The sequence below is a fragment of the Eublepharis macularius genome, chromosome 17 (genome assembly GCF_028583425.1).
Source record: "Eublepharis macularius isolate TG4126 chromosome 17, MPM_Emac_v1.0, whole genome shotgun sequence".
NCBI classification, from domain to species: domain Eukaryota; kingdom Metazoa; phylum Chordata; class Lepidosauria; order Squamata; family Eublepharidae; genus Eublepharis; species Eublepharis macularius.
In genome coordinates, this window is record NC_072806.1 from 8665247 (window position 1) to 8679322 (window position 14076).

Sequence of the window (14076 nt, forward strand, 5' to 3'; positions counted from 1 at the left end):
TGTATTTAGAGATACATATTAAGACTAGCAATTTAATCCATCTTTCAGAGAGACGGGTTTTGTTTTTTTATGGGAAGATTCCTTGAATTTTGAACACTGAAAATCATGGGGAATCCCTATTCTATGAAGTAAAACAATCTCCATGAGACCTGGTGAAATTAAATTTTATGGCTTGATTGGAATATCTAGTGGTAACAAGGAGAAGTAAAGGGCCATTTTGGTGCGATCCTTTTCTTCTACTTGAAATCAAACTACGACTTCTGTTTATATCTCATAATTTGAAAGTTTCCACGACAGTTGCCCGTTATTGACCCATGCAAAACAATAAAATGCTTCAAAAATCAAATTCAGTTAGTAACTAACATTGAATTAAAAATCCAATTGCTCCAGGGATATGGGGGCTTCATAAATCTCCTTTTTAATAATTTGTTTTTATTTTAGTCTTTATTTAGTGGCCTTTCTTTAAAGTTCACATTTCCTCTTATGCTTACCCTAGGTGTGAAGCTCATTAAAATTTTCATAGAACATCAGCTTTTGCAAACTGGAAATGGGCAGCCCGTCTCTGTGAGAGCCAAAAATGTGTGTGGGGTGGGGAGCTAGGATTGCTCTGTCTCCATTACTTCTCAGCAAATACAAGGGAAGGCAAGGAAGCTTGATTGGAGAACAAAAAGACAGACCATCTTATGGAGAGGCCTTTATAAATGATGGGGTAGATTCTACTAGTTTTTGTGCAGGTGAAAGAGGATGGAGGAGGGCCAGGGGTCATGGGATCAGCACAGCAAAGCGTCATGTACAGACTGCAGTGAGGAGGGTGAACTGGGTGAGATCAAGCAGAAGGACTAGTAGGATCCAACCCCATGTATGATGTGAAACAATATACAAACATGCAGAGTGTTTGAGTGTCTTTTATATTTGAAAATATAAAATGGTAGCAATTCCATTTGCCATCAGTGGTTCAGACTTGTGCCTCAGCATCGGTTAAAACTGTTTTAGATGCATTTCTGCTTTATGGAAAAATGTATATTCTCTGAGTGATGCTTTTTTCCCCAGTATCAAGATACTAAACTAATAGGATACTCTTGATGTATATCCTGTAAATGTAGAGGTAGATGCAGTAGTTTGGGAATGTTATGTGTGCGCTAAATGTGAATTGGCTTGTGTGGGCAACTTCCTCAAGCCAAATAATCAGAACTTGCATGTTTATACTTTCAGGTTGTTTCTTGTTATAGAGTACGTGAATGGGGGTGACCTCATGTTTCATATGCAACGGCAAAGAAAACTTCCAGAAGAACATGCAAGGTAATTTTTTTCAATGGCTGATGGAAGAATTTGTCCTTTTTTGCTGCTGTCTGCAAATTGCTTACTCCAGTTGAGGTCCAATAAAGTTTTAGATGTGGGATATTCCTTCTTGAGCAGCTGATGGAATTGCATTAAGAGTCTGTCATAGTCATAAATGCTGATTTCTCAGTACCAGTCTGGATGCGGTCCCTCACTTCCTGCTGCTACATAACCTCTGTTCTTTTTCACCAAGCTTCTTTGGGGATTCCCAATATCCTTTTATTACCACCTTACCAGTTTTAAACAAGGCAAAATGGGTAGTATGAGTACAGCAGGGGCTAGTTTTGTTGTATACAGTGATTTCCTCTGAAGCATGACAGCATATATTTTGGGTTTGATAAAAGCACCTAGTAAAAACTGAGGTTGCAGTACTGGGCTGTGTTGTGTTTATGGTATTCAAATTCTAGTCATGTGTGAATGAAACAGGATTAGTGTCGTTCTTTGTACAGTGTCCAGATTGCATTTGGGGTTTGTTTCCTTAAAACAAAAGGAACCAGCTGTCATTAGATTACACTGCTCTTGATTTGTGAAATTTCCTTTTCGTTTAAGGTTTTATGCTGCTGAAATATGTATTGCTCTAAACTTCCTACACGAAAGAGGCATAATCTACAGAGATTTAAAATTAGACAATGTTCTCCTGGACGCAGAGGGACATATCAAGTTAACAGATTATGGCATGTGCAAGGTAAATGTGCTCTTCGCATTCAGGACATGGTCTTCTGCAGCACTACGTTTCAAGGCTCAGAATCTGATTAAGTGGCCAACTCAAATTTACTACCACAGAATCATTTCATTAAAATGAATGTTATGAAGTACATTGCTGGCATATTAAAGAATTCCTCCCTCTCTTATTTAGTCTTCAGTGTAACCTCAGTGCAGCCCCGCATCTGAGGAGCGTACAGGCTGGGCATGACATCTTCCTCAGAACCACAGGGTGCTGTTCCTGATGGTCACCTGTGCAGGGATGCATCAAGCCTGTCTGTACTGAGGATTTCTTAGTTCAATTAGATTCACAGAATCTCCATGGTAGCTTCAGAAGAAACCAGGCGGTGCATTCTCTCCCTGCTCCTTGGTATGAGGGGAAAGCCGGAAAAAACCATAAGCCAAGAGCAAGGAGGGAGCCGTGTTCTCCTGAGATGCCGACGTAGTACAGTGGCTAGACAAGGATCCGGGAGATCGGGGTTTAAATCCCCACTCTGCCATGAATTTTGCTGGGTGACCTTTGGCCTCAGTCTAACCTGCTTCAGTCTAGAGCAGACTTTCTCTCAACCAAAGCTACTACACAAGGTTGTTGTGAGGATAAATGAGGAAGGGTTGAACCGTGTAATCTGTCTAAGCAGCTGAGAGTTACAGGGCAGGATTGAAATGTGTTAGATCCGGAAGGTTCCATGACTGGCCTATACTTTGAGTCCATATGAGTATCCTTTGTATGTATGTGGCGACAGTCAAAGAACAACAGTTACCTGTTAGAAGCAAGCCTTGTTACTGATTGTGCAGGCAAAGAAGAATAATCACAGCTGAATGTCTTCATTCTCATGCAATACCAAGTAAATAAAATAGAGGTACCAATCGCAATTGCATTCAGTTGCTCCTTTGAGTGCGGTGTCAATAATTTTATTTGGGGTATTAGCTTCAGCTAAGGTGGTATATTTGCAGACATTTTGACTTCTTGATTTTGCAAGCGTTGGTGATGCATTCTTCCCCAAAGAGGAAGGCCATAATCTTTCATAACTGAATTGTGTTCGTTGCTCTTGTAGGAGGGGTTGGGCCCTGGTGACACTACAAGCACTTTCTGTGGAACACCAAATTACATTGCTCCAGAGATACTACGAGGAGAAGAGTATGGTGAGTTGGTATATAGAGCATGTAATGATATAATTGCAGGGAGTCATTAAAAATCTCATTGCAAGCTGCTATTGATGTGCTTCCTATTTAGGTACTCGTTCCCATTAAGTTGAGAACAAATTAACTGCTTGGTTTGTATGTTACGTGCTTTGCTCTTTTGACAAAAAGGTTTATTATTTGTCTTAAAAGCGTACTTTGTGAAGAACTGCGTGATTGGCCTGTACCGATACTCTCTGCAGCTCTGTCATTATCATGTGCTTCAGAGGAAGCATAGAAGAATAACATGTGTCACTTTTGAAGAATCCTCTGATATCTTGCCACGTATCTGGGTCTGTTGATGGACTTAGCTTGCGAGAATGCGTCGAAGCCCATTTATCTTAGGTTACTGCCACACGATCCCACAGCAATTAATTCCATGGAATTAATTGCATGGAGATAAAGTTCTAATGTTCCACTAGCAAGCATAATTGTCCATGATAGGGCTGTGTGTTATCTCATCCCTTTGTATTTATAGCAGAGAGTATAGATAAAAAAGTACTGTGCAAACCAAGCTCAAGTGTATGAAAACAGGAAATTTAGAAATCTGAACAAAGGTACATAAACACTTCAAAGGACTACAGTACCTGCAGAATTAAGTGTGGCTGTTTGTATTTGCTTTTGGCTTTATTGCATCTCTAATGAGCTGAAGAAGCCTTGGGTTTTACAAAGCATGCTGTTTTTTCTTCACCTGTTTTGAACTGGTGCTTCATCGTGGTTAGGTGCGATAACATCCCAAGCTTGACTAAGTTTATCAGCATTCCGACCTGCGAAAGGCTCTCACTTTTTTTGGCTCTGCAGTTTTGAACAGTCACTCACCTGATATGAGCAGACCGCAGCCAAGTGAAATTCAGAAACCTGTTGCTTGAAAGGGGGTTTCTTAAATGTTTTTACAGGGTTCAGTGTGGACTGGTGGGCACTTGGTGTCCTAATGTTTGAAATGATGGCAGGAAGATCTCCCTTCGATATTATTACTGACAATCCAGATATGAATACTGAAGATTACCTCTTCCAAGGTAATTTATATTATTTGCATTTATTTTTTTTCTGTCTGTATAAGCTCTCTATTCACTTTGCCTCCTGAATGCTTGTTGAAATAAAAATGTCTGTGGTAATTTCCAGAAGATCAAAGCACTGGCTTGGTAAACCTCTGTGGAGATGGAATTTTAAAGAAAGAGGGCTGCTGTTAAAGAGGTCCTGGTCTCCATCAGTCAAGCTAAAGAAAGGATTTGGAGTATGGCTCCTCTAAATGTCGTAGCACCCACAGAGGTGGTTGGAGGAGCCATTCCCTGAGTTAACAAGGGTTGGAGGCCTTTAAGATTTTGAATTTTGCCCAGAAATGGAACTGGGAACCAATGTGGCAGTTTCAGTGTAGATATTGTCCTCCTGTTAAGTGTTTTGCCCCTTTTGGGGGGCCAGTGGAAGTTTCTGAGCAAGCCTCAAAGGTCATGAGCAGTTCAACCTTGAGGATGTACCAAAGTGTGCTTTGTAAGGATTGAGTTGTCATCCTCTTAGGAGGGGCTGCAACTGATGATCCTGCTGAAGCTGCCTATAGGGCTCTTCTGGCCACAGCTGCTGAGGAGTGGTGCTGGATCATAAAGTACTCCCAGTGGTGGATTAAAATGCTCTAAACGTGCCTACAGGTCCTGGTGGCTTTCTGTTTGAGGAACAATGGCGTACTTCTTGCCAGGAATGCTGTGAGCATAAGCCTGCAACAACTGTAGCGGCTATTTCTCCTTTTTTCAGACAATGCTCTGCAGCCTCTTGTCCTTATTTCTATTTTTCTTAATTAAAGAAATCTCCCCTCCCCCCCGCTCCCCCGGAGTTCTCTGCTTCATCTCTCTGTCTGGAGCAGCCCTTTGTCTTCCTTTCTTTTCCTGTCTCATAAGCAATGTTTTTGCCTGATAGCCACTTTCCCTTGGTCTCTCCTTCCGTCCTTTTACTGCCTTCTGCCCTGTGTCTATACTCTTCCTTTTTCATTCAATGTCAACAATTGTTACACTTCTGCCTTCCCAGTTAGAGGCAAGACTCTACAGAGGCCTCAATTGTCTTTCTGAAGCCTGTTGAATAACCGTAGTGGCCCTTTTAATATCTTAGGGCAGTGTTTCCAAACCTCTTTTTTCCCCATGGAGGAACCTTTAAATTAATTTTTCAAATCTCAAGGAATCCCCTACCAATGGAAATGTTTATAGGCCAGAAAAAATTGGTATCGGGGAGTGGGATTCAATCACTGCTAAATTATTGTCAAGAAAATGTATTTGCAAATAGCTGCTATATATGTCAGCTTACATTATAAGAAAAAAGTGAAGCATTTTCTTCCCTTTTAAAATCTTTTTTCAAGTAGCAAAATGTCAAGTCAGAATAAAGTTTACTTAAACATCAAAATAAAGCTCAAATCCAAAGTCAATCAAGTTTTTATTTTCTGTGTGATATTTGGACTTGGTTGTTTTTGGTTATTGGCTTTGGCCTTGGTTATTTATTTATTTATTTATTTATTTATTTATTGCAAGAACCCTGAACACTGGCGAGAACAGTGAGGTCCTCCTTCCCCATTCTCAATCCAGCCTATAAACTACAGAACAATGGGGGAATAACAAAGAAATAAGAGAAAAGGTTCTACAAACGCAAAAGCCACCTTGGGTATCCACTGCTGGGGCCTGCCCTGGGTCCAGTTGGCCTACTCCGTACTGCAGCCAGCTGCCCTGTTTTGGGCTCTCCTGTGTTGCCATCACCCCGGCCACCTCCACTGGCACCTGGAACCCCAGGTGGGATCCTGCAATGGTCAGCCCCTTGTTCCTGGTGCTACCCTGGGAGCCAGCTGCTCTGACAATCTTTGGAAGTCCTGTCTGCCGCTGTCCTTGGGACAGGTGCTCCCCTGGCAGACCCATGAGTACGAGGTCAGGGGAGCTGGCTCCAGAACCTGTAGAAAGGGGTTGGGTTCTGCAGCAGATTGCTCCTCACAGCCTTTTTCTTCAACAAGCTCCCTAGCCAGCTTGTTACTGCTGCTGTCTGCTGCGATCGTCCTCCTAGCCTTAACTGTCGACGCATGCTGTATCTGATTCCAGGAGCAGCATGGAATTGAATGAAAGTGGGGAAGGGGGAGAGAGGCTGCTAGGGGGAAGAGCAAGGGGAGGAGGGGGAAGAGGTATTCCAGCAGAACCCCTGGGGCCATCTGATGGAACTCCAATATTTTACAGAACTCTGGTAGGGAAACACTGTCCTAGGATATTAGCAAATAACTTTGTCCTTCTTTAAAAATCTCATTTTAACAGTTATCCTTGAAAAACCAATCCGAATTCCAAGATTCCTTTCTGTCAAGGCCTCTCATGTCTTGAAAGGATTTTTAAATAAGGTAAGTTCTGCAGATCCCTGTTATAATGTCCGTTATTCACAATTAAGTTAGGTATTGCTTTTAAAAGAAACTGTGGCAGTTCTTAGAGCCAGTTAATGAAGAATGTTGTTCTAATGGTTGTAACTGTCACGTCTCAATTCCACAACATTAAAATTCCAAACATAATTTGAAGTGGTTGATTCTTTAATGTGAAGGATAAGATTGCCAACACCTTGCAGGTCCTTATTGAGTAATTGTTTTCATATACATAATGTCTATTCTGTTAGATGTGCAGTACTGTCCTAAGCAGGTTTCCTAGAAACAACTCCCACCGAGTTCAGTGAGACTTGCTTGCTAATAAGAATGTTTAGAATTGCAGCCTTTGACCATTTAACAAAAAGGGGGGAAGTTACTGTTAATAGGTAAATCCAGGTGCTTCTGTTGAAAAGGTTATGTGCAAATAAAATGACATACAAAGAAGAAAAAATATTTAACTCTTATTGCTAGTTGTTACATAACATGCTTCATATCAATGGATATTGGTGTAAGGATGAAGGGCTGCTTTTTCCTTCTCAGTTCTCAGTTTCTTCTCTCGGTCCTCCTCTCTCCTAGCTGGGAGCCCACTGTGCCACTTTCCATTCCAGGCTTTTTCAGTTACTGCCTCTGAGTTGTAGGACAGTCCACGTTCACAGGCCACCAGCTCTGAGGGCCTCTTGGGGAGCCTGTAAGACTCTCTTCTTCAGTGAGGGAAGGGGCCATGGCTCAGTGGTAGAGCATCTGCTTTCCATGCAGAAAGTCCTGGGTTTGATCCCCAGCATCTCTAGTTAAAAGGGCCAGGTAGAAGGGGATGTGGAAGACCTCCACTTGATACCCTGGAGAGCTGCTGCCAATCATATTAGACAGTACTGAGTCTGACTTTGATGGACCAATCATCTGATTCAGTATAAGGCATCTTTGTATGTTCAAACCGATTTTCTTTTGATTATAATATATCCTAAATTAGACATGAACTGAGTGTGGTTGGTGTTTGTGTGTGTGTGTGCATGCGTGTGTGTAGGTGCAGACAGGTAGTCAGTGCATCGTTAACGTTCTGTTCTTGGCGCTTAAGGTTCTGTGATACAATTCTTAACTGTGTTGCTTGGGGTGTAACGTGGGCTACAAGAGGAAAAGCAGGAAGATATAAATACTGTGTTTGCCTGTTAGCGGCCATTTAGCAATGGCAAAACTAATTTTTGTGTTTGCGTCTACAGGATCCCAAAGAAAGGCTTGGGTGCCAACCGCAAACTGGATTCTCTGACATCAAGTCTCATACATTCTTTCGCAGTATAGACTGGGATCTGGTAAAGTTGATTACTCCCATTTTGGTTTCACAGTAATATTGGTGGTTTTGCAGTGTTTGTACAAGCTGTCCTTAGACAGCTACCCAAAGTGACTTTTAGAATGTTTTTTTTTTTTGACTTTTAGAATGTTGATGCAGGTGTGAGTGTTGAAATAATTGGAGACGAAGTTTTGTGCAAATTGTAGGCACTCATAAAATAGTTAAGTGTGGGACAACAGTAGGAGTGTGCACTAAAAAAATGGTATTTTTCAGATTTGGGTATCAGAAATCTGATAGTTCATCTTCAGTCTTCTGTGCAGTCCCATATGGGACTGCGCATGTGCAGGCCTGCTGATTCCGGAGGATTTCTAGCTAAAAACTTCCAGCAGGGGGTGCTCCCGCCTTCCAGAGCACCTGCACGGCTGTTTTCCCACCGAAATAGCTCTAGGATAGGCAGGGCATCCCCTGCTACCCTCAGTTCCTCTTTCGCCACCATGCTGAGAGCTTCTAGCTCATCGTTGGGAGATAAGTGATTTCTTCCTATTCTTGTCTGTGTGCCTTTTTTGCTCTGAATTTGTCTGAAAAAGCTCTATTCAAGTGTTGCACTAAATGTAACATGAACATGACCAAAACCGACGGCCATGCCCTCTGCCTGATGTGCCTTGGTGAAGGTCACCAACCGTAGAGTTGCAAGCATTGCCTGAACTTCACTCCGAAGGCCCGATCCGAGCGATCTAGCCGGCTGAAGGTGGCTTTATGGGCTAAGGCCATGGAGGCCCACTCCCATGGCAAAAGACCCAGCAGCAGCTGGGGAGACCGCACCATCGGAACCGAGACTGTCCTCGACTCCAAGACCATCTTTGGTTCTGAGACCCGCTTTGTTGGGATCGAAAACGCCTCGCAGCCGAGCACCATCTGCATCACCCAAGGTATCTCAAGCGGGACCGAGCCGAGATCGAGCCACTCCGGATCCACGTTCACCTGCTTCGGGTCCAACAGGGATCTGCCACTTGAAGTTGAAGGAATCTAACCCCTCAGCGCCACAGAAGGCCTGATCAGATCCAGAGGCCACAGCCTCTGGGGATCTACGGACTGACCGTCAAAGACGTCAGAGAGTACACCACAAGAGGCTGACGTGGTCATTGTGGAATGGCCTCACACACCTTCCTTGAGGTCGGGATCTCAATCTCCCCATTCCAGATCAAGGTTTATTTTTTCCTTGGAGGAGGAAGGGGCACTTCCATGACAGAGACACCCCCCTAAGCTTTCTCCAGCAAGGGAACGCTATTATGAGAAGGAGTGGTACCTATCTGACCCTCACTATGATATGGACCTGCATTGTTCCTACCACACGGAGGTCTTCTCCAGGGATCCGTCACCTTCTCCATTGAGGAGGGGAGACACTTTCTCCAGCTGTCAGATGGCATACCAACTGTCGGGTTCTGAGCTGGAACAGGTGCCCTATCAGGAGCGCCACAGCTTGTCACCTCCGTCAGAAACACGAGGAGATGGTGGGAGAATCAGGAGAGGTGTCCCTGACTGATGACTTTTGCTCTCACACAGAGCAGTTAATCAGGATGGCCAACATGCTGGAGGTTAACATCTCTTCTGCCGAACCCAAATCAAAAGAAAAGATCCTCCAGCACATATACTCAGGTTCGGCTACTAGTGTGGCCTTCCCTGTAATCGAGGGGTTCGTAGAGATGATCACGGCCCTTTACCAGAAGCCAGCATCACTTACTGCCACGGCAAAGAAGGCTGAAGGTCTGTATAAGACCAAGGATGACTCTTGCCCTTACCTGACTACTCACTGCCTTCGTCACTGGTGACTGAGGAATTGCAGTCCCGGCAGTGCCAGGGCCCTTTTGCTTCCCCCTCTGACAAGGAGGGGGGAAAGTTGGACATTCTGGGGTGCAAGATCTACTTGTCTGCTGCCTTGAACATCAAGATCGCCAACTATGCTGCTATGATGGGGGCATATCAACTGGCCCTCTGGAACAAGATTGCAGCCTTCTTCGAGAAGCTTCCAGACGAACAAAGGCCTTTGGCGAGGGTTCTCCAGGAGGAAGCTATTCGTCTAGCCTGGCATCAGATAAACGCGAGCAGGAATGCTGCTGACACCTCGGCCAGAACAATGGCCTCAGCGGTAGTCTTAAGGAAACATGCATGGCTGTGTGCCACAGCCCTACCAACCGAGACTTGGAATAAAGTGGAGGACCTTCCGTTTGAAGGGGAAACACTTTTTTCTGAGAAGACGGATGAATATCTGTCCATCTGACAGCTTGTTCCTACGAAGTCCTTCCTCTGGCTCAACAAGGGGAACATTCACAGTATCGACAACCCCTGTTCAGAGGGAAGAATCAGAGATACCACCCATATCAAGGATACTCATATCCTTCACACTGCCAGTTTCAGGGTGGTCAAAGTGGTTTCTCCAGGCGGAGATAGAATCAGAGGCAGAGACATGGATCCCAGTCCCAGCAGAACAAAGATCAGGCCTCTATGTCTAAACAATTCTAACTAGGCCTGGAACTGACCCCTGTTTTTGGGGTGCGGCTACATGGGTTTTTCTCTGCTTGGCAGTGAATCACTTCTGATGTTTGGGTGTTGAAAATAGTTTATACTGGATATAAAATAGAATTTGAAAGTTACCTGAGTCTGGTTCTTCCTAACCTGTCGAACTCTCAATCGTGTCTCCTACTAAGGGCTAAGCTGAATGCACTGCTAGAGAAGGGTGCTGTACAACCTGTACAGGAGGAAGAATCTAAATTGGGGTTCTATCCTAGATTCTTTCTGGTTGACAAGAAGGATGGGGGACACAGGCCTATCTTAGATCTAAGAAATCTGAACACCTTTGTAGCGGCTCGTAGGTTTTGCATGACTACCCTTTACACTGTCATGTCACTAATTGCCCCTGATTATTGGTTTGCAGTCCTTGATCTAAAGGATGCGTATTTCCACATTTCGATACACACATCACATAGGAGGTTCCTATGCTTCTTGTTTGAAGGACAGCTGTACCAGTATAGGGTTTTGCCCTTTGGTTTATCCACAGCGCCACCCGTTTTCACAAAGTGCATAGCGATGGTCATAGCTTATTTGTGGACTAAGGGTTGTTGCATTTATCCGTATTGTGACAATTGGTTAATTGTTGGCCAATCAGAGGAGGACGTTAATAGGCAGGTTCACTTAACTCTACATACCTGTCTGGAGCTGGGTTTACTGGTAAACCAAAAGAAGCTGAAGTTGGTCCCTGCCAGGAGGGTGCAGTTCATTGGAGCTGGATAGCGGGGTGAATAGGGCTTCTCTTCCTGTAGAGAGAGCGGAGAAGATTAGGAAATTAATCGGCCTATTCCAACACTGTTGTTTTCAGACAGATAAAAGTATACAGATGCTTCTAGGTCTCATGACGTCTGCAACTGCAGTGGCCACACACTGGCTTGAGAATGCGAGAGTTACAACTGTGGTTTATTTCTGTTTATCATTGTGAGAGGGATTCGCAGGAGAAGAAGTTTAACATCCCTAGGTCAGTGATTAGATCCCTTCACTGGTGGGTGGATGATTCGAATCTACTGACAGGGGTTCCCTTTGGCCTTGTGGAGACCGACATATCCATTACTACAGATGCCTCCAACTTAGGATGGGGAGCTCATTCTGGGGAGTTATACGCGCATGGTTTGTGGGAAGACAGTGACAGCAAGGCTCATATTAACCTCCTTGAAGGCCGTGCATTACGCCTTAACATCCTTTTCAGATGTGATATGAAACAAGTCCCTGTTAATCCTCACGGACAATTCCACAACTATGTTCTACCTGAACAAACAGAGTGGAACCACGTCCTGAGACCTCTGCAGAGAGGCTATGTCCATATGGACTTGGGCTATACAAAACGGAGTCCATCTCTCAGTAGTGCACATACCAGGAATGGACAATGTTATAGTGGACCGTTTGAGCTGGCTGGCGGAGAATCCGCACGAGTGGTCCATAAAGGACGAATGTCTAAACACGGTTTTCCACCAGTGGGGTACCCTAAAATAGATTTGTTTGCCACCAGGGAGAATTGGAAGGTAGACCTCTCCTGTTTGAGAGGAGGTCTAGGGTTGGGTTCCCTAGGAGACGCCTTCCAGTTGTCCTGGTTCAGTCACTCCCTATATGCTTTTCCGCCCATTCCTCTGTTGGCCAGGGTGATAAGCAGGCTTCAAAGGGAGAATGTGATGGTAATCCTGATAGCGCCCTACTGGCCGAGACAACCCTAGTTCCACGGGTTACTGAGACTAGCAAGCAAGGTCCACCACTTTCCTCTGGAACTGGACCTCCTGTCGTGGAACAGGGTCTTTCATCATGGGATAGAGAGACTCAGACTGACCGCGTGGCTGATTCTGCCACAGAGACGCTATCAGAAGGTATAGCTCAAGTGATCTTGAACGCTAGATGTCTTTCCACCAGACTATCCTACAAGATTAAGTGGGACAAATTTATGTTGTGAGCATCATGGGTGTGGTCTGGATCCTGTAAACTGCCCCTTGAGTAGGGTCCTAAAATACTTATTGGAACTGAAGCAGAAGGATCTGTTGAACTCTTCAGTAAAGGTGTATCTGGCAGCAATATCGGCCTTTCATGCCCCTGTGGACAATAAAACTGTCTTTTCGCATTGTACGTCCAAAATGTTTCTAAAGGGGCTCAATAATATGTTCCCTACTGTGCGCAGGATTGTACCACAATGGTCCCTGAACGTAGTGCTCACAGGGCTGATCAGTAAGCCCTTTGAACCCCTGGCCATGTGTCAGCTGAGATACTTGTCTTTGAAGATGGCCCTCTTGGTGGCGCTCATGTCAGCCAGGAGGGTTAGTAAGCTAGCCGTGCTCAGTAATGAACCGCCCTTCCTTAAGATTCATTCGGAGAAGGTGGTATTACGGACTAAACTAGAGTTTTTGCCCAAGGTTGTTTCCAAATTTCACATGTTGCAAGAAATAGTTTTCTTTAAGGACCAATGCAGCCCTGCAGAACGTTCACTACATACACTAGACGTTAGGAGGGCACTCCTTTTTTACCTAGACAGGACTAAACCCTTTAGGGTGGATTCTCAACTTTTTGTTTGCTTTGCGGGCCCTAATAAGGGAAGGAAAGTGAGCTCACAGATTATAGCCAGGTGGGTGGTACAAGCCATCAAATCCTGCTACGATAATGCTAACCTACCTTGTCCCTTGGAAATCCATGCGCATTCCACCAGGCCACAGGCGTCCTCCGCAGCCCTCTTGAAGGGGGTTCTGATACAGAACATCTGCCATGCAGCAACATGGTCATCGGCTGATACGTTCGTGAGACACTACGTGCTGGACATCTTGGACAGAAGGGAGACCGCAGTGGGTACAGCTGTGCTCCAGTCAATCTTCCTGTGAACAGAAGCAAGCTCCACCACCCAGGTAAATAGCTTGTTAAACTCCCATGTGGGACTGCACAGAAGACCAAAGATGAAAAACAGTGTTGTGCTTACCTGTAACTGTTGGTCATTGAGGTCTTCTGTGCAGGCGCACATACCCTCCCTCCATCCCCGCTAATGCTGTTCTGGACATTGGAGAGTACAGTGACGAAAGAGGACTGAGGGTAGCAGGGGACGCCCCGCCTATCCTAGGGCTATTTCGGCAGGAAAACAGCCGCGCAGGCACTCTGGCAGGCGGGAGCGCCCCCTGCTGGAAGTTTTTAGCTAGAAAACCTCCGGAAGTGGCAGGCCTGCACATGCGCAGTCCCATGTGTGCCTGCACAGAAGACCTCAATGAACAACAGGTAAGTGCAACACTGTTTATATTGGTATTCCTGATATTTGGGTCCAAAAATACTGATATAGTACTTGGGTTCAACTTTTTGGGGACACTGAATACATTTGGTCCATTATTCCCTATGGGAGGAATTTCTGGGGGCTGGAGGGTCTGTTTTTAATGCAGACTACACCAAAATTGTACTATACTGAGGGCTACCTGTCTTTTAAAGACTGCCCCCTCCAAATTTCAAGTGAATTGGACCCATGGATCTGATTCTACAGGCCCCTGAACAAGATCCCCCCTCCCAGCTACTCTCCATTGAAGTCTAGCAAGGGAGGATCATATGCTTTTTAAACCCACAGAAAAACTGTTGTTGTCCCCCCAGCCGTTTGACTTGTGCCCTATGTCAGCAAGATGCTATTGTAATGGATAGTATGTTTTTGAATCCT

At 44.7% G+C, this 14076-nt stretch overlaps 1 protein-coding gene across 4 annotated transcripts in view; it reads left to right on the forward strand.

The window, feature by feature from the left end:
* The window catches only part of PRKCZ (protein kinase C zeta), a 97661-nt gene that overhangs the window by 79086 nt on the left and 4499 nt on the right, over positions 1 to 14076 (forward strand). For all 4 annotated transcript variants that reach the window (XM_055001223.1, XM_055001221.1, XM_055001222.1 and 1 more), the window contains 6 exons: positions 1213 to 1299; positions 1888 to 2023; positions 3096 to 3183; positions 4116 to 4235; positions 6492 to 6571; positions 7801 to 7890. In XM_055001223.1, coding sequence (XP_054857198.1) covers positions 1213 to 1299; positions 1888 to 2023; positions 3096 to 3183; positions 4116 to 4235; positions 6492 to 6571; positions 7801 to 7890 — 601 coding nt within the window. The remainder of the gene's footprint in view (positions 1 to 1212; positions 1300 to 1887; positions 2024 to 3095; positions 3184 to 4115; positions 4236 to 6491; positions 6572 to 7800; positions 7891 to 14076) is intronic.